At 44.0% G+C, this 26,711-nt stretch overlaps 1 protein-coding gene and 1 long non-coding RNA gene across 3 annotated transcripts; one reads left to right on the forward strand and one right to left on the reverse strand.

Moving 5' to 3' along the window:
- Nucleotides 1–559: 559 nt before the first annotated feature.
- Nucleotides 560–17,854, reverse strand: LOC144280637 (uncharacterized). Of its 2 annotated transcripts, none has more exons than XR_013349073.1 (3): nt 17,032–17,842; nt 15,837–15,970; nt 560–886 (listed from the first exon to the last, which is right to left on the reverse strand). It is a non-coding gene; the product is annotated as an uncharacterized LOC144280637 (long non-coding RNA). The 2 variants fall into 2 exon arrangements; XR_013349074.1 differs by lacking the exon at nt 560–886 and adding an exon at nt 4,794–9,923 and having other exon boundaries at nt 17,032–17,854.
- An 850-nt stretch (nt 17,855–18,704) lies between these two features.
- On the forward strand, nt 18,705–25,911 carry SPR (sepiapterin reductase). The gene is made up of 3 exons (XM_077842885.1): nt 18,705–19,041; nt 19,631–19,921; nt 25,114–25,911. Exons 1-3 carry the CDS (start codon nt 18,720–18,722, stop codon nt 25,302–25,304), a joined length of 804 nt encoding a protein of 267 aa, XP_077699011.1. The 5' UTR covers nt 18,705–18,719; the 3' UTR covers nt 25,305–25,911.
- The last annotated feature ends 800 nt before the right edge of the window (nt 25,912–26,711 follow it).

Here is a 26,711-nt window from a genome sequence, read left to right on the forward strand (position 1 = left end):
ACTTGCCTTCCTGAAGAGGGTGAGAAGTGAGCATGGTAGTGAGGGATGGAAAGAGAGGGAAGGTTTCCACTGTCCCGAGTGTGAACTCCAGGAATCTTCAAATTCAGTATCTGACTGTCCCACAGGACTATCAAAGATTCAGCCCAGTGCATTTTGAAAGGATGTTCTGGCTAATAGTCCTCAATGCAACTTCTTTGCTTCCCAGCAAAGCGCCCACAAAACACAGAACACACACACACACACACACACACACACACACAAAAGGCAAAAAAAATCACAGCAAACTTATGCCAGAGCTCAGAGAAACTGATGATAATAATTGTAGGCTGTTAGAGCCAGGTCTAGCAAAACTTAGTGATGCCAAGACACTTTTAGGAATTTTAGTCTTCCCACTTTTGGGATGCTCTCCCAATGCTCAGATTTAGCAAGGTCTAGGGAGCCCATAGATTTTACTTAAGATTAGATGCCAAAATGGGGAAAATGATGAAGTGGCCAATCAGGAAAACCTTATAGCATTAACAAATCTTTATGAAAAAATAACTAAGTTTCTGTAACAGTATAAGGAAGGTAGTTATTTTCTATATCTTGAATAGGATTCAAGTACAGAAAAACCTTTGGGTATTAGCAACAACAGTGTTTTAATGCAAGCCAGTGCCAAGTTTGCTCACTTGTGAGAAGCAGCGCAGCAGAATGATGAAATGCAGATTGTGAGGCCAGATTAGAGACAAGGAGATCTTCCACCTGGGCAGATTCTTGCAGGGCAAGAAAGGGTCTGGACTTTATGCAAGTAAAAAACCTTCAGATTCCGCAGCCACCTTACAGAGGTCATATCACATCACAGTGATATGGTTATATGGGGGACTCCTGATTTGGGTCACATGAAGAGCTGCAAAAGACCAAGGCAGACATAAATATTATTTTTATATGCATACAACAAGAATGGAGAAAAAAATACTTTCTCACCAAAGGAAAAAATATGTTCACTGAGGGTCAGCATTGGGTTAGGTGTGTGATGCAGAGCAAATCACTTTAACCCTTCTGAGCCCTATCTATTGATAGGAATGATAATATCATGTCCTACATAGTGAAAGGTTAACTGAGATAATGATTGTTTGGCACTGAGTCCCTGGAATATGGAGTTGTTATTACAGATAATTGATATAGGTGAACAAGAAAATCAAAGTAGTTCCTTTCTGGTAGTTCCTTTGAGGTACACAATTTGAATTCATTGAAATCCTTGATTTATAATACCTGTCTATCAGTGGTTGTATAGCACATAAAAAATACACTTCTGTTTTGGGATTGGACGCTAAAAGACCATCTGGATTCAATAATTCAGCATAATTCAAGGATTGAAAGAAAACAACATACCTCCACACTTGTACACACACCCCCACACTTATACACACCCATACCCACACTTGTATATCCATACCACACTGTACACGCACCCCTACACTTGTACAACACACCCATACTTGTATACCCATATTTGTATACACGCACCTATGCACACCCTTACACTTGAACACACACACACACAGGTATAAGTGCTTTACAACTGGTCAGTGGCTCATATCAATCTGCTGTCATCCTCAGAAAGGAAGTTCCCAATTTCATCCTGGTTACAAAGGTGTGGGAACATCAGGATTTTGAAAGTTATGTCAGATCTTGCGGCAGTGGGCTCTAACCTACAAGGGAGGGTGTATTGTGACCCACCTTGGGGGTGCACAGTGGGCAAATTGGAGGAAAGGTAGAGCTCTCTGCTCAGTACTTTCTGAAGGACAAGGTAAGTAAGAGATGTATATTTTGCATTTTCTCTTAGTGTAAGTCTACTAGTTTTTTAAAAATAACTAGCTTTACTCTTTTTCCTAATTAATTTAATTCTGCAGTTCTTTACTCTTAAGGGTTTTTTGTTTTTCTAAAATTCGAAGTATTCAGTTGATTAAATTCTCTATGTCTTAGCTAACAAGAGCATATATAACTCTGAGTTTATATCTGGAAACTCAGCTTTGTCCCTATACCTTAGCATTAATAAGTTGTTTTTTCTTACTCTTTTTCTAAAGATTCTGGTATTCTAATCTTGATTTCTCAATGCCTCTACTACTGTTTAGGATAACTTCCCTCCCTTTTATGATTTCTAAAGTGGGTGAGTTTTCTTGTCTTGCTTCAACATAGTTATTAGCTATAATGTGGCTACAGAATATAGTCAGTACAATTTCTGCTTTGGGAATTTATGAGGGTTTCTTATATGCAATCAATATTTACGAATATTTGTAGCTGATGTGCATTTCATGGGCCAAGATCTCCCTCTGGTAAAACAAAATGTAACTTTATTTTTCTGTTACAAAACTTGTCCTCTTTTCTGAGTATCTATTACTCCTAATGGCCATTAAAACAATAAAATCCACCAACCACCTACAAGTATTAGTCACTTCCAGGCAAACTCATTTCTGTTTTTTTCAGGATTTTCCCCGGTCAACGAGGGTTTCCCCCTTCCCACCTTCCCGCAGCAGGTTGCATCTAAGCCAGAGGGAAACTTTGCAGCATAAAGGGAAGGTCATCTGAAGGCTCTGTAGGTCATTTCCTGCTCACTGTGGCATCCTTGAGGTGTCTTCTCCCCCCAGGCCTGTCCCCTGCCAGGGCTAATGCAGACTTAGCTTCATGGCTCATTTTCCTCATTTCCGGGCTTGGAACCCCAAAGCCACTTCCATTCTCCCGCCCTCTCCCAGCCACCTTTGTGAGACCTTGCGGTCCTCAGGTCCTCCAGTTCTGATGCAATCTTTTTTTTTTTTTTAAGGATTATATTTATTTATTCATGAGAGAAACAGAGAGAGAGAGAGAGAGAGAGAGGCAGAGGCAGAGGGAGAAGCAGGCTTCATGCAGGAAGCCCGACGTGGGACTCGACTCCACGTCCCCAGGATCACGCCCTGGGCCAAAGGCGGCGCTAAACGGCTGAGCCACCTGGGCTGTCCATCTGATGCAATCTTGACACCACCAGGCTGCCTGCCTGTCCTCTCCAGATAATCCCTACTATTTATTTATTTATTTATTTATTTATTTTATTTATGATAGTCACAGAGAGAGAGAGATGATAGATAGATAGATAGATGATAGATAGATAGATAGATAGATAGATAGATAGATAGATAGATAGATAGATAGATGATAGATAGATAGATAGATGATAGATAGGCAGAGGGAGAAGCAGGCTCCATGCACCAGGAGCCCGAAGTGGGATTCGATCCCGGGTCTCCAGGATCGCGCCCGCTGCGCCACCCAGGGATCCATACTTTTTAACCTCACGTCCCTAACTGGAGGTTGGGGAAAGGGCAGAGGGCAGGGCCCCTTATCATGAGACCCATGCAGCGTCTAATCCTCAGGCCTCCGGGCTTCTCCAGCCTGAGGCTGCAGGACACGAATCCCACCCCTCCCTACCCCACCCCACCCCCGCCCGCTCTCGGCTGCGCTTTGGCGCCACCTGGCGGCGGCTGGACAGCCGGTCGTAAACCCTACCTGGGATTCGTGGTGCCCTTGCAGGTGGTCCTCCACCTGCGGGGACTCCCAAGAGAGCTCCTCTTTCCAGAAGCCTCCTGATTGGATGGCACCTGCTTTGTTGGGTGATCTGATGATACTGGGCAGCGAGAATACCGAGGACAACACCTTCTGTGGCTCGGTTTGCAAAAATAAGGTGGCCTGTGCTTTCACTGCCCGGCGTTCCCCCCACTCCCACCCTACCAACAAAAACTGATGACTTTAATTCCCACCTCAGCCCTTACAGAATAGAAAGGTCACCACGAACGGCAGCAGAATTCACACGGGAGTGAGGGATGTTTCCCTCCACGCGTGTTGGGAGCCCTCGGAAGGCGGTAATAAGCCCTCTCTGTAATTGTCTGGTTCCTCCTTCCCTGACAAGTGGGGGTCGGGGGATGCGAGTGCTGGGGTCAGACCCGGGCGGAACAGAGGCGGCAGCGGAGGACGGTGACCTGGTCCCAAATCCACCCAGGCGGTACAGCAAAGCAAAGGGATGGGGTGGGGGAAGGGAATAGCTTCCCTGCTTTCCCAGAGTACGGTTTGTGCTTTCCTACAATCCCTTTCCTAAACCGAGATGGCATAAAGCAAAGAAGCGATCACCAACCAGTTCCTAAAAGCAAAAATCCTCTTCAGATTTCCTTCGGTTAGCGGAAATCGGTAGGGATGTGATCTTCTGTAAGTGAAGTGGGGTAAAGCAACCCAGCAGATTGGAGGGGAAGGGGACCTCTGTACCTGAAGGAAGTGGAAAGACCCCTGAAGAGCGGGGCATTCAAAGTAGCAAGTCAATGGGAGATGGGGCTAGAGGGGTTTCCTGAGTCACAGTAGCTCGCATTCCCCTGGGGAACTGCCTGTGAGAATAAATTTTGCCTGACGTGAAATTTAGCCTTCCTTATACCCACATTTTAAAACAATAAGCTTGGGACGCCTGGGTGGCTCAGAGGTTTAGCGCCTGCCTTCTGCCCAGGGTGTGATCCTGGAGTCCCAGGACTGAGTTCCCCATCCGGCTCTGCCTCTGTCTCTGCCTCTCGCTTTGTGTCTCTCATGAATAAGTAAATAAAATCTTTTTAAAACACACACACACACACACACACACACACACACACAAGCTTGGCTGTAGGAAAATACGGCAATTTGGGGAAATATATTTTATATATTGGCTCTATGTATCTATCTATAGAGAGCTTACTGTTACTTGTGTGGGTGCATATCCGTGCGTGTGCATATCCTCAGGCTGCTGTAACAAATGACCACAAACTGGGTGGCTTAAAACAACAGAAATTTATTCTCTCATAGTTATGGCAAGCAAAAGTCTAAAATCAAGGTGTCAGGAAGGCTATATTCGCTTCAAAGGCTCTGAAAGAGTTTCATTTCTTGCCTCTTCCAGATTCTGGTGGCTTTAGACATTTCTTGGCCTGTGGCTTCTTTTATCTCTGTCTTCACATGGCCGTGGCCTTCTCTGCAGTTTGTGTCTTCTCTTCTGCCTCTTACAAGGACATTGGTCATTGGATTTAGGACCCATGAGGATAATCTAAGATGATCTCATCTCAAGATCACTAATTTACGTCTCCTTGCCAAATAAGGTCACATTCACAAGTTCAGGTGTTAGGATGTAGATATACACACTCACACACATCACATTTTTGGGCATTCTCTTCAGGTGCCGGTTATATGCATACATAAAACTTTTAAAACTGAATTTTTAAAAAAAATTGAATTTAACTCATAGACTCTGTACACTTTGTATTTAATTCTTCCATATGGAAATGGCTGCATCATAGACCATCTTAAATGTGCTATACTTTATTTAACTGTTCAGTTAATATTAAGCACTCATAATTTTTGGTACTATAGACAAATGCTGTAGTGAACAGCCTCACAAAAACTAGTTTCTAGGGGCACCTGGGTGGCTCAGTCAGTTAAGCATCTGCCTTCGACTCAGGTCATGATCCCACGGCCTTGAGATCATCCCCTGCTCAGCCAGGAGCCTGCTTCTCCTTCTCCCTCTGTGTATACTCTCTCTCTCAAGTAAACAAAAAATCTTAAAAAAAAAAATCTAGCTGCCAAAGGTGTGTAATGAATGACTCATTTTTGCCACTCTGTATCCACTCATTGCCCCTTCTTCTGATTAAATACCCCAGCTGTTCCTGTGGAACTATTCCCTGTTGGCCATGGGTTTGGTGTAGCCATCATTGAAGATGCACAAAACTTTTCCAGACTTAAAAATAGAAATGAAATCTGACCTAGGCTAATTTTATGGTCTCTCCATAGCAACTAAATCTTAAGCAAAATGATAAGGCCGAAAACAGCTGTAGCTGATTCATTCTGTAACTAATTCATTGCTTTCTGTTACCTGATGTTGTTACCCTGTTTGATGATAAAGCAACCCCAGAGCCACCTGGGGTTTCTGCCCTTTTTGGACCTGCTTTTTAGCTTTCTCTTTCAGGGCTATGAAAAAAAATATTTTTTTAGTTTTGTCTAAATTGATTTCCAGTTTTTGCAAAGATCCTTAACACATAAGGTTACTTGATAACCTTGATCCATTTCTTTTTTTGTCTTTTTTGCTTTCTTTTCTTTTTAAAGCTTTATTTTTTTATTTTTACTTTTTAAAGATTTTATTTATTTATTCACGAGAGAGAGAGAGGCAGAGACACAGGCAGAGGGAGAAGCAGGCTCCATGCAGGGACCCCGATGTGGGACTCGATCCCGGGACTCCAGGATCATGCCCTGCCCCGAAGGCAGGTGCTAAACCGCTGAGCCACCCAGGGATCCCCCTCTTTTTTGCTTTCTAATTAAAAATATTTAGCAATATAAATTTTCCTCTGAGCAGAGTTCTGTTGATGCACAGTGCTCTCGCTATCGTTTCATGAATGGATTTATATTTCTTCTTTGAGCACACATATACACAAATGTTATAGCTAATAACTGAATGGATACAAGATCAATACATAAAAATCAGTTGTATCTTTATATACTAGCAACAAACAGTCCAAAAAGAAAACTAAGAAAACAATTCCATTTATTTCTTTTTTTACTTTTTTTTTTTAACATTTTATTTATTTATTTATTTATTTGGAAGAGAAGGAGAGAGCACAAGCAGGGGGAGCAAAGGCAGTGGGAGAAGTAGTAGCAGGTTCCCTGCTAAGCAGAGAGCCAGATGTGGGGCTCGATCCCAGGACCATCATAACCTGAGCCAAAGGAAAACACTTAATCCACTGAGCGACCCATGTGCCCCTAGTTGACTTTTTTCCTGAGCATTTTCTTTTGAAATGGAATTGTTAAATTAAAATGCTATTTTAGATGGAACTGGGGAGGGGGACACCGAATATTTATTTATTTATTTATTTATTTATTTATTTATTTATTTATTTGAAAGAGAGAGCACACGTGAGCATGAGTAGAGGCAGGGGCAGAGGGAAAGAACCTCAAGCAGACTCCCCACTGAGCCTGTAGCCTAACACTGAGCTCAGTCTCATGACTCTGAGATCATGACCTGAGCCAAAACCAAGAACCAGACACTCAACCGACTGAGCCACCCAGGCATCCCTTTTTGGATGCATTTTAAAGTAAACTGCAGACATAAGAACATATCTACCTAAATTCAGGTTAACTTTTTTAAAAGAAAATTTGAGTTAATAAGTGGATCATCATTTTTTTAGAATAGTTTTATTTTTTTATTTTTTTTTTTATTTTATTTATGATAGTCACACACACACAGAGAGAGAGAGAGAGAGAGAGAGAGAGAGAGGCAGAGACATAGGCAGAGGGAGAAGCAGGCTCCATGCACCGGGAGCCCAACGTGGGATTCGATCCCGAGTCTCCAGGATCGCGCCCTGGGCCAAAGGCAGGCGCCAAACTGCTGCGCCACCCAGGGATCCCGAATAGTTTTAGATTTACAGAAAAACTGTGAAGATCCACATCCAGTTTCCAGCTTCCCCTATTATCAATATTTTGCACCTAGTGTGGTACATTTGCTCGCAGCTAATAAGCAAATTATTACTCTTTCCTAAAGTCAACACTGTATTCAGATTCCCTTAGTTTTTACCTAATATTCTTTTACTGTTCCAGGATCCCACCCAAGATATCATATTACATTTAGTCACTATGTCTTCTTAGTGTCTTTTTGATGATAAAAGTTACTCAGGCTGTCCTTGTTTTTGATAACCTTGACATTTTTGAGGAGTAGTAGCCAAATATTGGGTTAAATGTCCTCAATTTGGGTTTGTCTGATGTCCTTCTTATGATTAGACTAGGATTATGGGTTTTGAAGAGGAAGACCACAGAGTAAAGTAGCATCCCTATCACATCATACCAAGGGTACATGTTATCTACATGATTCATCACTGTTGTTGACCTGATCTCCAGGCTGAGGTAGTTTTTGTCCATTTCTCCTCTATGTTACGTTTTTACCCCTTTGTGTACTATACAATTTGGATGAAATTCACCATGCCCAGCCCACTCCTAAGTGGGGAGTGTTGCTCTGCCATCTTGAGGTGAAGTATAAGATGGAGCATAAATATTCCCTTGAGGTATCTACATAGGTTGTTTGGAGTTCTTCTGTATGGGAGATTTGTCTATTCGCCTACATTTATTCTTGTTTATTTAATCATTTATTTATAACATGAAGACTCATGTATAATTATTTTATACTTTGGGTTACAATCCAATACTACTTGGTTTTACTGCTCAATTTGTCTTGCTTTGGCCACCAAGAGCACTTTCAGTTGCCTCCTGTGTCTCTCTGACATACTCATTTTAGGTGTTTATAAGCACTTTTTCACTGTCGGTCGCTACAAGTTGTTCCACACTATTTCCTACACCAGTTTTAGAATCAGCCATTTTCCCAAGAAGCCCTGGTTCTTTTTATTGGTGAATAGTATGAGAAACGAAGATCTGGGCACTGCATATGCTCATTGCTACTGGGGTGTCTGCTTCTTGATCCTTTCAGAGGGCAGACTATCTACAATGATTTGTCTATTCTAAACAAGTTCATATTTATGTCTGCAATGTGAATCCATCATCACATGGTTTATTCCGGCCTCCTCCCCGCTCTTGTTTACTTGTAAAATCCCACTCCAACAGCAAGTTTCACATATGGAAGTGAAGACTAAAGTTGATTACTTCTTCAGCAGTTTCCAGCAGATTAACTCCTTTATCTTCAAGCTGCTGTGATTGTTAGCAAGACCTCCTATGCTGCTATTGTTATTTGCAAAATAAAATGTCAAGGCTTTCTTTTGGTCAAACAGCCTTCTTTTTTATTTATTTATTTATTTATTTATTTATTTATTTATTTATTTATTTATTATAGTCACAGAGAGAGAGAGAGAGAGAGAGAGAGAGAGAGAGAGGCAGAGACATAGGCAGAGGGAGAAGCAGGCTCCATGCACCGGGAGCCCGATGTGGGATTCGATCCCGAGTCTCCAGGATCGCGCCCTGGGCCAAAGGCAGACGCCAAACCGCTGCGCCACCCAGGGATCCCTAAACAGCCTTCTTAATGTTAAAACTATTTTACCTTGTTTAAACATCTTGTATAAGTACTTGACAAAACAGTTCCAAAGTTTTATGTGTATCACATAGTGTGCTTTGAGTGGAGAATATGGAAAAGGTCTACTCTGTTTATTGCCAACAATCCATGATGCTATTTTATTTTTTAAAAGGCTTCTGCATATTCAAGTGTCTGAGGTACAGAATACAGAAGTAGCGTATTTAATAATATCATTAGCCTTCATATATACAGCAGACTTTAACTGTAAAAATTGTTTTTAGTAACATATTTTATAGAAGGAAATTTGTATCATCAAATGTCAAAAATCCTTCATCTCCACCACTAAAAAATAGTTGGCAGTCTACAGCAATAATTTTGTCCGCTTTCTGTTTCAATGTTTTATCTCAAAAGTCAGGGCAGCCTGGGTGGCTCAAGGGTTTAGCGCTGCCTTCAGCCTAGGGCACGATCCTGGAGATCCGGGATCAAGTACCACATCAGGCTCCCTGCATGGAGCCTGCTTCTCCCTCTGCCTGTGTCTCTGCTTCTATCTCTCTGTGTCTCTCATGAATAAATAAATAAAATCTTAAAAAAAAAAAAAGTCGAAGGAACTACATTCTTGAAATATTTTTATAAAGTCTGTTGTTCTGTAATTTGATTAGTAAGAACATAATGGGTTTAGGATGTCTCATTTTTTTCTGAAACTTTCTCCTTTTATTCACAGTCTATATTCTTTGTTATATCTGGGTCAAAGTTGTTTCAGCATGGATATGTTCTTTACATAATTTTAAAGTTTTCCTCCTCATGAACTTTTAAGCTGGCAAAGCTGATGTTCTTCCTATAAGTCACAAGGATGATTTGTGAGACATGAAGAATTCCCAAAGAGGCATTTTTCTTGAAAGATTCAAAGCTAAATAAAATTAAATAGCAAAAACTAAATGTAGTTCTTAAACATTAGTTTGTTTAATGATACAAATGCTAAAATGCCAAGCAGCTCTGCGAATATTTAAATTCAGATATGATCTGAATTTTTTTCCTAGTACATTTATGTGTTCATTTAAGAATATCTTATTTTTGAATTGAGAATACACTAACATAGCTTTTAAAAATCAATTCAAAAAGGTACACTCTGTGTATATATACTTCCATCCGAACTCCCCTCTCCCACCTCTATAGAGTTAACTAGTTTTATAATTTATTGGGAATTTTTCTAGTACTTAATATATTTTATTCTCCCTTTGTATCGTACAAAAGGTAACAGTATATACTTGTTTCCTATTCTTCACTTTGCCTTTTTCATTCAATTTTTCACATTAGTATATGAAGAAATTTTCATTTACTTTTACACCTGCATATTATACATTGTTGTAGATATATCACAAGTGTATTTAACCAGGTCCCTCTTTCAAAAGCAAAAAACAGGTAGGACTACATCCATAACTCTATGGTCAATTAATCTTCAACAAAGCAGAAAAGATATCCAATGGGAAAAAAGAGACAGTCTGTCTCTTCAACAAATGGTGTTAGGAAAAATGGGCCGAATAATGTAGAAGAAACTAGACTGCTTTCTTATGCCATACACAAAAATAAATGCAAAATGGATTAAAGACCTAAATGGGAGACCTAAAACCATAAAATCCTAGAAGAGAACATAGGCTATAACCTCTTTGACATTGGCCATAGCAACTTTTTCCTAGGTGTTTCCTGAGGCAAGGGAAATAAAGGAAAAATAAACTATTGGGATCACATCAAAATGAAAAGCTGTACAGCAAAGGAAACAATCAATAAAACTAAACAGCAACCTACAGAATAGGAGGAGATATTTGCAAATGACATATTTACAAAGGTTAATATCCAAAATACATTTAAAAACTTACAAAACTCAATACCTAAAACCAAATAATCCTATTTAAAAATGGGCAGAAGCCATAAACAGATATTTCTCCAAAGAAGACATACGGATGTCCAATAGACTCATGAAAAAAATTACTTAACATCACTCATCATCAGGGAAATGCAACTCAAAACCACAATGAATTTTCACCTCACACCTATCAGAGTAGCTAAAATCAACAACACAGGAAACAGAAGGAATTGGTGGGGATATGGAAAAAAGTTACACTTGTGCACTGCTAGTAGGAATGCAGACTGGAAAAAAGTCTAGAATTTCCTCAAAAAGTTAAAGATAGAACTTCCCGATGATCCAGCAATTGCACTACTGGGTATCTACACAAAGAATACAGAAACACTAATTCAAAGGGATACATGCACTCTCATGTTTATGGCAGTATTATTACGATAGAATGAAAGCAGCCCAAGTGTCCATTGATTGATGAACAGATAAAGGTGTGATATATATATATATATGTATATATATATATACACACACACACACAATGGAATAAAATTTTGTCATTTGCAAGAAAATGGAGCTAGAGAGTATAATGCTAAGCGAAGAAAGTCAGAGAAAGACAAATACCATATGATTTCACTCATAAGTGGAATTTAAGAAACAAAACAGATGAGCATAGGGAAAAGAGAAAGAGAGAGGCAAATCAAGAAAGACTCTTAATTATAGACAACAAACTGATGGTTACCAGAGGGAGGTGGATAAGGGTATGGGTTAAATAGATGATGGGGATCAAGGAGGGCACTTGTAATGAGCACTGGGTGATGTATGGAAGTACTGAATCACTATATTGTACATATAGTACTGAATCACTATATTGTACACCTGAAACTAATATAATACTGTATGTTAACTACCTGGAATTAAAATTAAAACTTTAAAAGCCAAAAACAAAAACCAAAACAGGTAGGACTACATCAAACTAAAAGGCTTCTACATGCAAAGGAAGCCATCAACAAAATGAAAAGGCAATCTAATGAATGAAAAAAAAAATAGTTGCAAATCATATATCTGATAAGGGGTTAATATCCAAAACATATAAAGAACTCATACAACTCATTAGCAATAAAACCAACAAAACAACAGGGACACCTGGGTGGCTCGCGGTTGAGTGCCTTTGGCTTAGGGCATGATCCCGGATTCCCGGGTTTGAGTTCCACATCAGGCTCCTTGCACACAGCCTGCTTTTCCCTCTGCCGGTGTCTCTGCCTCTCTCTCTCTCTCTCTCTCTCTCTCTCTCTGTGTGTGTCTCTTTTTTAAAAAAAAAGATTTTATTTATTCATGAGAGACACACAGAGAGAGAGAGAGAGAGAGAGAGAGAGAGAGGCAGAGACACCGGCAGAGGGAAAAGCAGGCTCCATGCAGAGAGCCTGATGTGGGACTCGATCCAGGGTCTCCAAGATCACGCCCTGGGCTGCAGGCGGCGCCAAACCGCTGCGCCACCGGGGCTGCCCTAAAATCTTTTAAAAAATCTAATTAAAAGATGGGCAGGAGATCTGAATAGACATTTTTCTAAAGAAGAGGTATAGATGGCCAAAAGGTACAAGAAAAGATACTCTGTATCATTAATCATCAGAGAAATGCAAATCAAAACCACAATGAACTATCACCTCACATCTGTTAGAATGGCTATCATCACAGGACAAGAAACAGCCAAGTGTTAATAAAAAGAGTGAGGATGTAGAGAAAAGAGAACCCTTGTGCACTGTTGGTAGAAATCTAAATTGGTGAGACCACTATAGAAAACAGTATGAGGGTCTCTCAAAATATTAAAAATATTTTAATATTTTATAATAAATATTTTAATAATTTAAATCATTAAAAATGATCCAGCAATTCCACTTCTGGATATTTATGCAAAGGAAACAAAAACACTAACTTGAAAAGATATATGCACCCCCATGTTCATTGCAACATTATTTACAATAGCCAAGATATGGTAACAACGTCAATGTCCGTAGATGAATGAATGGATAAATATTATTCAACCATTAAAAAAAAAGGATGGAAATCTTTTCTCTATATCCTCACTCTGTTTAGGCTTTTTTATTTTTTTAAGATTTTATTCATTTATTCATGAGACACAGAGAGAGAGAGAAGCAGGCTCCATGCAGGGAGCCTGACATGGGACTCAATCCCAGGTCCCCAGGATCAGGCCCTGGGCTGAAGGTGGCACTAAACTGCTGAGCCACCAGGGCTCCCCATCCTCACTCTGTTTATTAACATTTGCTGTTTCTTGTCCTGTGATGATAGCCATTCTAACAGATGTAAGGTGATAGTTCATTGTGGTTTTGATTTGCATTTCTCTGATGATTAATGATACAGAGCATCTTTTCTTGTACCTGTTGGCCATCTATCTTCTTTAGAAAAATGTCTATTCAGATCTCCTGCCCATCTTCTAATTAGATTGTTTTGTTTTATTTTTTTTAAATTTTTATTTACTTATGATAGTCACAGAGAGAGAGAGAGAGAGAGGCAGAGACAAAGGCAAAGGGAGAAGCAGGCTCCATGCACCAGGAGCCCGACGTGGGATTCGATCCCAGGTCTCCAGGATCGCGCCCTGGGCCAAAGGCAGGAGCCAAACCGCTGCGCCACCCAGGGGTCCCTGTTATGTTTTGTTTCAAATGGAAATCTTGCCATTTGCAATAACATGAATGGACCTCAAGAACATTATGCTAAGCGAAATAAGTCAGAGAAGGTAAATACAGTAATGATCTCTCCTCTTTGTGAAATCTAAAAAAAAGAGAGAGGGGCAGCCCGGGTGGCTCAGCAGTTTAGGGCTGCCTTCAGCCCAGGGCCTGATCCTGGAGACCAGGGATTGAGTCCCATGTTGGGCTCCCTGTATGGAGCCTGCTTCTCCCTCTGCCTGTGTCTCTGCACCGCCCCCCCCTCCCCATGTCTCTCATGAATAAAAAAATAAATAAATCTTTAAAAAAAAAAAGAGAGAGAGAAACAAAAACAATCACATAGGGATGCCTGGGTGGCATGGGCAGGCCCAGAGGTGGCAGGTGCACAGGGGTTAGGGGTGTCTTTTCTTTTTACGTATGCATAGGTTATAGGTCATAGATAGGGCCATCTAAGGGACACCACCTACTGGTTGGGGGGGGGGGTTTGTCCTATGCAGTTCTTGCTGGAACTTTTATGGCCATCCTACCCCACAGGGGTGAGGTTGTAACCACAATGTGAATATATTACAATGAAGCTATAGGTTACCCTGGGGCAGGGAGAGGGGGCAGTGGTAGAGGTGGAAGAGGAGCAAGCATGCTCTGCATCTGTGGCTCTTGACCTGTTAGCTCCATCGTCTTGGAAGCCACAAGGCCAGGATGCTGAGGGGTCTTGGCAGCCACAAAGTCAGGATGTTGTACCCCCAGGCTTCTTCTTTTTTTTAAGTTCTTTTTGTTTTTTTAAAGATTTTATTTATTTATTTATTTATTTATTTATTCATTCATTCATTCATTCATGAGAGAGAGAGAGAAGGCCCGTGGCAGAGACACAGGCAGAGGGAGGGCAGGCTCCCTGCAGGGAGCCCGACCTGGGACTCGACCCCTGGTCTCCAGGATCAGGCCCTGGGCTGAAGGCCCGTGCTAAACCGCTGAGCTACCTGGGCTGCCCTACCCCCAGGCTTCTAATGTGTAACCTACTTATCACCATATTTGACTTCAGCTTATGTCTAACTGCATACTCTGTCACCTTTAAAATGGGCATCCCATTCTTTTTTTATCTTTTTTTTCTTTTTTTTTCTTTTGAAGAGCCATGGCTCTCTAATTTAATTTTTATTTTATTTTATTTATTTTATTTTTTTAAAGATTTTATTATTTATTTATGAGAGACACACAGAAAGAGAGAGAGAGGCAGAGACACAGACAGAGGGAGAAGCAGGCTCCATGCAGGGAGCCTGATGTGGGACTCGATCCCAGATCTCCAGGATCAGGCCCTGAGCCGAAGGTGGCGCTAAACCACTGAGCCACCCGGGCTGCCCTAATTTAATTTTTAATTTTAAAATAAGTTTGAAGAGGGCAGCTCTGGTGGCGCAGCAGTTAAGCGCCACCTGCAGCCTGGGGTGTGATCCTGGAGACCCGGGATCAAGTCCCACATCGGGCTCCCTGCATGGAGCCTGCTTCTCCCTCTGCCTGTGTCTCTCTGAATAAATAAATACAATCTTTTAAATAAATAAATAAATAAATAAATAAATAAATAAATAAATAAAATAAGCTTGAAGAGATGAAAAGTTCCCCATAATGGCCATTAATGTACTAAATTACTTTTGGTTAAGTTAGTCCATTTAGTTATAAATGTACATGCAGAGGGACCATAGTTTTTAAACATAAAACCAGCCAGAAGGATGCCTAGGTGGCTCAGGGGTTGAACGGCTGCCTTTGCCTCAGGTCGTGATCCCAGGGTCCTGGGATCGAGTCCTGCGTCAGGCTCCCCACAAGGACCCTGCTTCTCCCTCTGCCTATGTCTCTGCCACTCTCTCTGTACCTCTCATGAATAAATAAAAATCTTATAAAATAAAACAAAACCAGCCAGAGTCCCAGTAAGGGCAGGGGGGTGGGCAGCACCCTCAAAGCATCTTGATGACTGTGATTCCATTTCTCAGAGATTTTTCTCTAGGGCAACGAGAAAACTTACTCAACAGCATGGTTTCATCAGGAACAGCCTGGTTCCAGAAGGAATCAGACTAAAGTCCAGTACAGTTCCAATAGGGACAGTCTGGTTCCAAACAGGAGTCTGATGGAAGCATGGGTCCAACAGGCACAGTTCCAATGGGAACAGGAACAGTCCCCAAAAAGTGCAACTAAAAGCTAAACAAGCACTTGCAGAGAAAAAACAAACAAGACCTGAAAACATCCTAATAATGCCCAGATAGTACAAACACAAAGCACAGAGCTCAAAATCCAGGAGAAAACTTACCTCAAACTCGAGGGTCAGCCAGAAAGCAATAGGAGCCCAACTGGCTCTGTGGGTGCAGGCCTGTTTGTTCAGAAGTCTGGTAGTTGTTGGGGGTCTTCTTTGCATCCCACTTCTGATCACCAAGTAACATGAACCTTTATAAACAAAACTGTCATTTATTTTACCAGCAAAAATGAGTTTATTCAGGAAGAGCAGAGAAATCACTCTCCTACAGAACTATAGGTAAGTCACTCCAACAGAAGAGAGGAATGCTCTTTTATAGAGGAAATGGGGGAGTTGGAAGTTATAAACAGAAAGTCCATTGGAATAAACTGGGAGTTCAAAGTATAGTGGCTTTTCAATGGCTGAGTTGTGGCAGTCTCTCATTGGCTGGGCTGTTGCCAGGGAAGGAGAAAGCCTTTCTTCCTCCCGCTGGAATAATAAAGCAGTATTCATGTGCAAGGTCCCTCTCTTCCCTTGAGTGTCTAACTGATAAGTGACAGGGCATGAGAGCTCACCCTGAGGGCCTCCATTCTAAAGGAGATTTCCTTTCATTAATTTTCACAGGGCATATTCTAATCTCTGCCATTGTTGCAGGAAGAACTCTTTAAAAAGCTAGTCATAGGTACTGGAGAACCAACACACCCAGAAGAGAAAAACATGGCTTTAGTGTTATTTTGTTGTAAACGTAGTCACAATAAATACTACAGTTTTTTTTTTTTTTGGTTTCCAATACAAATTTTCAGTTTTCAACTTTTCCCTTGACTTCCTTCAATTTATACCTAGCCTCTTTAACACTGAAAATTTTAGCTCCTAACATTAGCATAATTATTTTTTTTGGTCCTGCTTTTTATCAAATAATTTCAAAATAATACCGTGCATATTGACAATAAGTCTAAATGACATTTAAGATTTCTGTGCAGTTTCATTTGTTGTTAGAGCATGTTCCATGGTAACATATAATCTGAACTGCACATTTTACAAAAAGTTTGCAGTAAGTGCACCCATGTTGACCAGTAAAAACCTTTTCCCCAAGTTGTTTTGGTGTTGATACAATAGCTCACACAGCACAAGGAAGCAAAACGCATTTCTTCTGAAGCCCTGAAAGGCAACTTTGCTGTCTATCCTGAGAGAGAGAAGAACCTTATGAAGACTTGGGTTGAAAAAAAAAAAAAAAAAAAAAAAGACTTGGGTTGAGTTATCAGAGGTTACTTACCACCTTGATAACCCCCGAAAGGTCTCCTGGTTAAGCAGATTTGTAGTTGTGTCCCAACTTCTCATCTTCCCTCTCTCCGAGAAAAAAAAAAAAAATCAGAAATGTAGGTTTTCTAACGTACAGGTCTGGAAGTATAGATTCAGGTGATTACAAAACTTGAAATGTAGCCAGGGCACAGGGGTGCAAGGACACTTGGCTCAGAGGGTCCCAAACAGACCAGATTTGGCCAATCACAGCTGACAAAATCCAAAGGCAGAGAGAGGAGTGGCGGTGAAATCAGAAAGGAATTTATTTCAGTGAGGCCAGCATTCGGAAGAGAGCAGACTAAAGTCTCAAAGACTCTCTTCAAAGCGCCAAAAATACTTCCAGGTTTAAATAAGGAAATGTGCGGCAAACGTCAGTGGATACTGCGGATAGATGGTGAAGGTCAAACCAACCATTGTCTTGAGGTCAATCACAGGGGGTCGTGCTGGCTCAGGGCAGTCCCTATTGCTTGAGGGTTGGGTGGCCTGAGTTCAGAGATAAGCTAGAAAGAACTTAAAGTTGGAAGGTCAGTGGGGATCCCTGGGTGGCTCAGCAGTTTGGCACCTGCCTTCAGCCCTGGGCATGATCCTGGAGTTCCAGGATCCAGTCCCACGTCCCACGTCAGGGCTTACTGCATGGAGCCTGCTTCTCCCTCTGCCTGTCTCTCTCTCTCTCTCTCTCTCTCTGTCTCTCATGAATAAATAAAATCTTAAAAAAAAAAAATTGGGGGATCCCTGGGTGGTGCAGCGGTTTAGTACCTGCCTTTGGCCCAGGGCGCGATCCTGGAGACCTGGGATCGAATCCCACGTCGGGCTCCCGGTGCATGGAGCCTGCCTGCTTCTCCCTCTGCCTGTGTCTCTGCCTCTCTCTCTCTCTCTCTGATGTGACTATCATAAAAAAAAAAAAAAAAAAAAAAAAAAAAAAAAAAATTAAAAAAAAAATTTAAAAAAAAAAAAATTGGAAGGTCAAAATGGAGGCACTTGCAGTCAGTCACCTTTCAGAAGTTGGGAGTGGGTGCGAGTGTTGGGAAAAGTGTAGCGGGAGTGGGTGCAGAAATCCAGGTAGTCCAGACCTGTTGGCGCAGGACTCAGAAACCCCAGAGGAAGGGGAACTGGCCGGAGCACAGAGTAAGGGAGAAGAGGTTTTTACATCACTTGGAGGAGCCACCGTGGAGCTCCCAGAGGTAGCTCAGGTCACCCTGAGCGCGGGGAGTTGCCAGAGCCCGAAACTGGCAGGTGCTGCACTCAGGGCTTTTGCAGGCCGCTTCCAGGGATGCCCAGCGCCGAGCAGCATGGCCCGGCCTGCAGGAGGCCCCTTGTGCCGGGAGGTGCGGTGTGAACTTGGGGCGGATGCCGCGGGTCTGAACGAGCGAAGGTGCTGGGAAGCAGGGTGGGTGGCGGCGGCGGCACAACGAAGCCAGGCCCAGAACTGGGCTGGGACTCGCGTCGAAGCCGGTCCTCCGGACCCCTTAGGTTTAGCCCCTTGAGGCCGACCCAGACCGCGCAGGCGCCTCCACTTCCGCCACGGGCGGCCGAGGCCAGGGGCGCCGCGGTCGCCGCCGCCCGGGTTCCCGCCCTCTGCGCGCCGCCTCCGCCTCCTCCAGCCGCGGCCGCCCCGCCCCCGCCAGCCTGGGGTCCCAGCGCCCGCGGTCGCAGGTCGCAGGCATGCAGGGTGGCAGCGGCGAGGAGGGCGGCCTGGGGCGCGCCGTGTGCGTGCTGACCGGGGCCTCCCGCGGCTTCGGCCGGGCCTTGGCGCGTCTCCTGGCCCGGCTGCTGGCGCCCGGCTCCGTGCTGGTCCTAAGCGCCCGCAACATCGAGGCGCTGCGGCAGCTGCAGGCCGAGCTGGACGCCGGGCGGCCCGGCCTGCGCGTGCTGAGTGTGCCCGCCGACCTGGGCGTCGAGGCCGATTTGCAGCAGCTGCTCGGCGCCCTACGCGAGCTCCCCAGGCCCGAGGGGTTGCAGCGGGTGCTTCTCATCAACAATGCGGGTAAGGCGCCGGCCGGCGGGGGCGGACTCCCCGGGAGGGCCCCGGACTCCTGCTTAGCGCCCCTGCCTCTTCAACCTCCCTCTCACTTTCCCCACCGCTAGGAACTCTTAGGAGTCAGAAAAGATGCCTGAAAAATCCGAGCTGTTTCAGCAAGTTATGGAGAAAGACTCCGTGCCATCGGCGCGACCCATTTTTCCCATCCCCCCCCCTTCCTTCCCATTTCAGGCAAATTTTCTAAAATGACTGTAGAACTTTCCCGATCGCCTTGCTCTGCGCCCTCTGGCGGAGGCCTGAGTCAGGGCATGAGGTCTTCCTGCAAAAGTAAATTACCCGCTTTTCCAAATGGCCCCTTGAGTCCTCCTCTCAGGTCCAGAGCAGGGTATGACATTTCCATTTTGCAACTTGGGGTGACTGTGAGCAACCCCAGGTGTGTCTGTCTGCGAAGCTGGGAAGAGGGAGGTGTCTTCAGAAGCACTAGGGAGACTCCTCCAAGTTTAGTTAGGAAGGGGGTATCTAGAGGAATTTGGAGAGGGCTGGGGAAAGAGGGACCTGCCTGCACACCCTGATTCCTTAAGGTCTGTTTTTTCAGGCACTCTTGGGGACGTGTCCAAAGGCTTCGTGGACCTGGGCGACTCAGCTGAAGTAAATAACTACTGGGCTGTCAACTTGACCTCCATGCTATGCCTGACTACCACCATCCTGAAGGCCTTTCCAGACAGTCCTGGCCTCAGCAGGACCGTGGTTAACATCTCATCCCTCTGTGCTCTGCAGCCTTTCAAAGGCTGGGGATTGTACTGTGCAGGGAAGGCTGCCCGTGACATGATGTTCCAGGTCCTAGCCGCAGAGGAGCCCAGTGTCAGGGTGCTGAGCTATGCCCCAGGTAGGTGGGGCATTACCACCTCCCCTGTCACCAGGAACCTGCTGGTTCGCCTCTGGGGGGTGTGCAGAGGGCCTAGTCTGTCCCCTCCAAGAAAGAACCCACAGAGTATGTTGTCCCTGAATTCTTAACCATCATTCCTTAAGGAGAATGTAGGCTCCAGAAGTTAGAGCCAGCTGGGATAAGGAGTGTGTTTAGAAGATAAGGTGAAAGGCAGTTGCCGGGCCTGGAGGGTGGGGCTGGAAAGTCTGAGATACTAGAGTTGAAAGACGATTAGGGTTTGAATTTCAGGCCTGGCCCACATTTCCTTATGTGAAACAGGAAGATGCTATCTGTCTACAGGGCAGATTAGAGGACTAAATGAGGTAATATATATGAAAATGATCCCTAGCCATGAAGTGCTATCTAACTGTTGGCACTTCTAAATATTAGAACTTATCACACTGTATTTTCTTCATATCTATACTACTTTCTCCTGAAAAGCCTTGAAGGCAGGAACTTTGCACTGTGCACCTGTATGTTCCAAGCACCTAGCAAAGCACCTCACTGAGTCAGTCTTCAGTAATGTTAGTTGAATGAAGAGCAGAGAGACATTGTGAAATGCTGGCCACCCCCGGCTAAATTGTGCTAGAATACCAAGAGGATGCTGGGATAAATAAAAGAGGGCCCTATCTTCACAAAAGTTAAACAGTAAGGGGTCTTGTGATACTTGGTCTGGTTTCTCACTACCCTGCCATGATACCACTCTTCCCTTTTCTGAAAAGTGAGGCTTCCTTTTTTTTTTTTTTTTTTTTAAGATTTTATTTACTTATTTAATCATGAGAGACACAGAGAGAGGCAGAGACACAGGCAGAGGGAGAAGCAGGCTCCATGCAGGGAGCCCGATGTAGGACTCAATCTCAGAACTCCAGGATCACTCCCTGAGCTAAAGACAGACACTCAACTGCTGAGCCACCCAGGCATCCCGAAAAGTAAGGCTTCTATACTAGACTTGAGGCTGGGGGAATTATAAGACAGTGACAAAGCTGTTGTATAATATCTAAGTGACTTAGAGTTCCAGTGGTCTGTTCCCCTTGGAACCTGGGGGCAAAATGTAGAAAGACCTGACCAGAGCCCAAATGCGGCAGAGCCAGGATCAAACCTTGCCTCCAAGTTCATGACCAGTGCTACTTTTACTTCCTCATGCTCTCTAGTACCCAATCTTCCCTTCCTTCCTAACACATACACTGTTATTCTTTGTTTTTTTTTAAAGATTTTATTTATTTATTCATGATAGAGAGAGAGAGAGGTAGAGACACAGGCAGAAGGAAAAGCAAACCAAAAAAAAAAAGCAGGCTCCATGCCAGGAGCCCGACGCGGGACTCGATCCCAAGTCTCCGGATTGTGCCCTGGGCCAAAGGCAGGCACCAAATCGCTGAGCCACCCAGGGATCCCCATACACTGTTATTCTATAAGAATAACACGATTGAACATGTCAATTGAACTTGGCACCCCCCTGGACTCAGCCTAGGACTTACTCAATCAGCTGGGGCAAACAAAAACCACAGTCTGGTGTGGAGCCTACTCCAGAATGTCATTTGATTGGGTTGGATCTGATTGAACGTCTGCAAATCCATCAATACAGTATACCATATTCATAAAGCGAAGGATAAAAATCATATGATTATCTCAGTAGAGGCAGAAAAAATACTTGGCAAAATTTAACATCAATTTATGATTTAAAAAAACTAAAAAAAAAAAAGGGTAGAGGAAATGTACTCAACATAGTAAAGACCATATATGATAAGTCTATAGCTAACAGCATACTCAATGATGAAAAGCTAAAAAAACTTTCCCTCTAAGATTGGGAACAAGACCAGGAAACCACTATCACCACTTTTATTTAACATAGTATTAGAAGTCCTAGCCAGAGCAATTAGGCAAGAAAAAGAAAAGACAGTCAAATCAAAAAGAAAGAGGTAAAACTATCTATTTGCAGATGACATATTATATATAGGAAACCCAAAAACTCCACCAAAAGACTATTAGGACTAATAAATTCGGGACACCTGGGTGTGGCTCAGTGGCTGGGCTCCTGCCTTCGGCTCAGGTCATGATCCCGGGATCCGGGATTGAGTTCTGCATCGGGCTCCCTGTGAGGAGCCTGCTTCTCCCTCTGCCTATGTCTCTGCCTCTCTCTCTCTCTCTCTCTCTCCTCTCTCTCTGTCTCTCATGAATAAATACATAACTTTTTTTTAAAGGACTAATAAATTCAGTGAAGTTGCAGGATACAAAATAATACACAAAAATCAGCTGCATTTCTGTACACTAATAATGAGCTATCATAGAAATTAAGAAGACAGCCCCATTTACAATTGCATCAAAAAGAGAAAATAGGAACAAATTTAACCAAGGAGGGAAAGACCTGTACACTGACAACCATAAGACATGGATGAAAGAAATGGAAGAAGACACAAATCAGTGGAAAGATATTCTGTGTTCATGGATTGGAAGAGTTAATATTGCTGAAATGTTTATACAACCCAAATACATCCACAGATTCAGTGCAATCCCTATCGAAACTCCAATGACGTTTTTCACAGAACTAGAACAAACAATTGTAAAATTTGTATGGAACCACAAAAGACCCCAAATACCCAAAGCAGTCTTGAGAAAGAGAAACCTGGAAGCATCAACTCCCTGATTTCAAACTATATTACAAAGGCATAGTAATAAAAACACTATGGTATTGGCATAAAGACAGACACAATTTACCAGTGAAGTCATGTAGGCTGGGTGTCTTGAAGAAGATAATTATTGGGGGAGGGTGTTGAAATTTTGGAGTGACTTATTAGCTCCATGAACTTGGATGTACAAATCTTACCCCAGATTTGGGAAGTTCTCAGCCATTATTTCTCTGGGATTCCAATATCTCTTAAGTCCTCTTTACTCTTTTTTATTTTGTACTCTTCTGCCTGGATGATTTCTAATGATCTGTCTTCTAATTGAGTAATTTCTTTCTTCTGCTTGAAGAAGAACAAAATTTTATTCTTCTGCTTGGTTGAATCTGTTGTTGACTTCTCTTGAATTCTTTAGTCATTTTATTCTTCAACTCTAGGATTTCAGTTTGTTGGGTTTTTTAAAGTGGTTTCTATTTCTTTGTTGAATTTATTCTGTTCATGCATAGTTTTCCTAATTTCATGTAGCTGTCTATCTGTATTTTCTCTCTTTTTAAGATTTTATTTATTAATTTGAGAGAGAAAGCGCATGTGAGCAGGGAGAGAGGAAAAAGGCAGAGAGGGAAAGAGGGAGAGAATCTCAAGCAGACTCCATGCTGAACACAGAGCCTGATATGGGGCTCGATCCTACCACCCTAAGATCATGACCTGGGCAGCCTGGGTGGCTCAGCGGTTTAATACTGTCTTCAGCCCAGGGTGTGATCCTGGAGACCTGAGATCAAGTCCCATGTTGGGCTCCCTGCATGGAGCCTGCTTCTCCCTCTGCCTGTGTCTGTGCCTCTCTCCCTCTGTGTTTCTCATGAATAAATAAATAAAATCTTTAAAAAAAAAAAAAAAAGATCATGACCTGAGCTGAACCCCAGAATCAGACACTTAACCAACTGAGCCACCTGGGCACCCCATCTATCTATATTTTCTTGTAGTTCACTGAATTTCTCTAAGAAGATTATTTTAAATTATTTGTTCATACATCTAATTTCTTTAGGGTCAGTCATTGGAGTTTTAGAGGTTTCCTTTGGTTGTATCACATGTCCCTGATGATTCATGATCCTTGTGGCCCTATGTTGGTGTCTGTTTTTGAGGAAGTAAGCACCTCTCCCAGTCTTTACAGGCTGACTCCAGTAGGCAAAGCCCTTTAACAATCAGCCTATCCAGTGAATCTAGGTGAACCATCTGGTGTCATCTGCATCAGACTTGCTGCTGGAGTCTTTGGGCAGCCTGTTGCTGGGGTGGGTTGAAAGCCTGGGTTCATGGTAGTCAGTCTGGTGCTGAGCCTGGCAGGGAGCCTGGGTTTGTGGGTGCCTCCATAGAGCCTGGATTTACAGGCACTGATTGCAAGCTTGGAGGCATCTAGGGCCATAGGAGCTGGCTGGAATATGCCAGGTACCTTAGTTCATGAGGGCTTGTCAGTAGCCTGATACCATGGGAGCAACCTGAGGCCACAAGGACCAGCTGATACTGGAATGGATTGGCGGCCTGGGTTTCTTGGGGCTTTCTGGGAGCCTGGAACCACTTGGGGCCATTGGAGCTGGCTGGAGCCAGCAGGCACCAGAATGATCCTGGGGCCTACGTTTGTGGGAATCTGTGCTATAGGAGCTGTGTGGGGCTGTGGGAGCCACTTGGGGCTGCAGAGGCCACTGGAACTGGGGTTAGCTGGGGGCCTGGGTTTATGGAAGCCCATAGGGAGACACCTAGGGCCATGGGAGTTGGCCCCATGCTACAGCGGGTTGGCTCTGGGATCCCCTATGAAGTCAGGTGCTTACTTCACTCTCCCATAGGGAGAGTGTCTCTACACAGGGGTGCCTGGGCTTGGGGGACAGATATAAGGGTAGTACAAATCTCTTATTTCCTACCTTCCTCAATGCATCCTTTCTTATTTCTGTGTTTCACCCAGGTAGTATAATCCCTTACCTGGAATTCTTGGCTTTTGTGAAGGTAATTTCACATGCAGCTAGTAGTTCATATTAATGGTTCTGGAGAAAAGTGCTAGAAATTCTTATGCCACCATATTTAGCCACATTTTAGCAAGATACATTTTGCAGAGGGCTACGGGAAGAGTTGAAGCAGAGAAAGCACCAGAGGGCCGGACTATCGGGGTATATAGAAGCAGAAGGGTCCGTCCTACTTGGTGACTGGTCAGCTGCAGGAACAGAGTGGGGAGGGAGGAGGTGAGGATGGAAGTTCTGAGCTTGAGAGGAGAGTGCTTCATGAATAGAAATGGAAAAGTCAGGAGGAGGAGGTTCTGGTTGGACAGGAGAGGATAAGCGTGGTTGTAGACACAGTGGTCTGGAGACACCATGTTCCTTGGGCATCGGAATTTGAGTCTGGAGCTGAGTAGTGGCAGAATGACCCTGACCACACTTGTCAGCCAGGGTGAGGTATTCCCTGTGGCCAGACCTGACTCCACCATACTCCACACACACAGCACGGACCCCTGGCTCGGCCACGTCCCCTCAATGTCTGCTCTTCATGCCCTAGGTCCCCTGGACACAGACATGCAGCAGTTGGCTCGGGAGACCTCAATGGACCCAGACTTACGAGAACAGCTGCAGAACCTGAAGACAAAAGGGGAGCTTGTGGATTGTAATATGTCGGCCCAGAAACTGCTAAGTTTGCTACAAATGGACACATTCAAGTCTGGAGCCCATGTTGACTTCTACGAAAAATAAGCCAATGTCCTTGGCTTCCTGGGGCTTTCTTTCCCCTCCCTCAGGCACACCCAGGAGCCCTGTGCCACCCCACATCCTGCCACAATGGCACTGCCCACCCTGCCTTACCTTGGTAAAGTCTGCCTTACCCAGATAAGCACTCATACCTACTGTCCTGCCCTCAGATCCAGCTAGCAGCAAGGGCCTCGGATTGCTAGAATCCCAGTTCTTAGGAGTCTATTGACCGCCCTGGTTAGGGGGAGCTTGGGCGAGAGAAATTGTGGTTGTTGACTTTCTGTCTCCCCAGAAATAGAACTTTAGGGATGGAAAAATCCGGACAAGAAGCTGAAACCCTGAAGAGGAGTTGGGTCTCTCATGGCCAGTCCATGGCTGAGCTGGTGTCAAATGGGAGGGCCCACGTAGATTCACTGCCCACAGGGGAGGGAGGACAGTGCAAATTCAGCACACGAGGATGCCCCATGGTCATGGTAGCAGGACCTTGTGTTGAACTCATCCTCATTCTGATGCCTCCTCCCTCCAGAACCTACCATCTGTCCCTCAGTGGGGGGAAAGGAGAGTTTATGTGCATGTGAAAAGCAGATACAAATAAAATGTAGATTGTCCTTTATTAACGCTTGCCTTCTCTGTTATGGGGCCCATGACTGACTCCTGGTTCGCTGGTCCAGAGGTGTTCCCATGGCAATTAGCCCAAACTTTGGGCCTTGTCCTTACTTCCAGGGGAGTTGTCAGGGTTGTCAGCCTTTGGGCCTTGTCCTTATTTCCAGGGGAGTTGTCAGGGTTCTCACGGACCCCTACCCAGTGGTGAGCTCAGGTTCAGAGTTGGACAAGATAGACATTCCCAGACACCTTTTCCTCTAGATGCCTTTGCTGACCCCAGTCTTTAGTAGCCTTTCCTCATCCTTGACCTATTCAAAGAGTAGGCTTCAGTGCCTGATTCCCAGCCTCCCTGGCCCTCTCAGATTCCCAATCCTACCCGTTGCCCTCATGGCAATGTTCTGAATGATCTCCTTAGGGGGAAGTCTGTCGTGGGATGAGCCCTCGGTTCTGGTCCCTAGTGGGGTGGGCTTAAGGCCAACATGTCTTTGGGGAAGGTGGGCAATATTCCAAGAGGGAAGCCCTAAGAAACCAGGTATGTTAACAAACCCATCCTTCTGCCAGTCAGGGGATGTGGGCCAGGGTGGAAGCTCCACAGTGGTGGAGGTCTGTAGCCAGCCAACTGGCCCCTTGCCCCGTGTCCTTATTTAGGAGAGACCACTGTCTCCCAGGACACTTCCTGCATCTGAGCTTGTGGGAGGAACTCTTGTTCCTCCTCATGTACAGCAGAGGGCGCACGGAGGCCGTTCCTCCAGGAGAACCTCAGCCACTCAGCTCAGGAGGCAGGCTGTGATGTGGGCCAGAGCCTACAGC

The sequence above is a fragment of the Canis aureus genome, chromosome 12, assembly GCF_053574225.1.
Source record: "Canis aureus isolate CA01 chromosome 12, VMU_Caureus_v.1.0, whole genome shotgun sequence".
Lineage (NCBI taxonomy): Eukaryota > Metazoa > Chordata > Mammalia > Carnivora > Canidae > Canis > Canis aureus.

What these genes read in the sequence shown, in the direction of transcription:
- SPR (XM_077842885.1), top strand. Translation starts at nt 18,720, where the DNA reads ATGCAGGGTGGCAGCGGCGAGGAGGGCGGCCTGGGGCGCGCCGTGTGC. An exon ending in GCTTCTCATCAACAATGCGG is followed by an intron (nt 19,042 to 19,630) that starts GTAAGGCGCCGG and finishes CTGTTTTTTCAG; the next exon opens with GCACTCTTGGGGACGTGTCC. An exon ending in GGTGCTGAGCTATGCCCCAG is followed by an intron (nt 19,922 to 25,113) that starts GTAGGTGGGGCA and finishes TTCATGCCCTAG; the next exon opens with GTCCCCTGGACACAGACATG.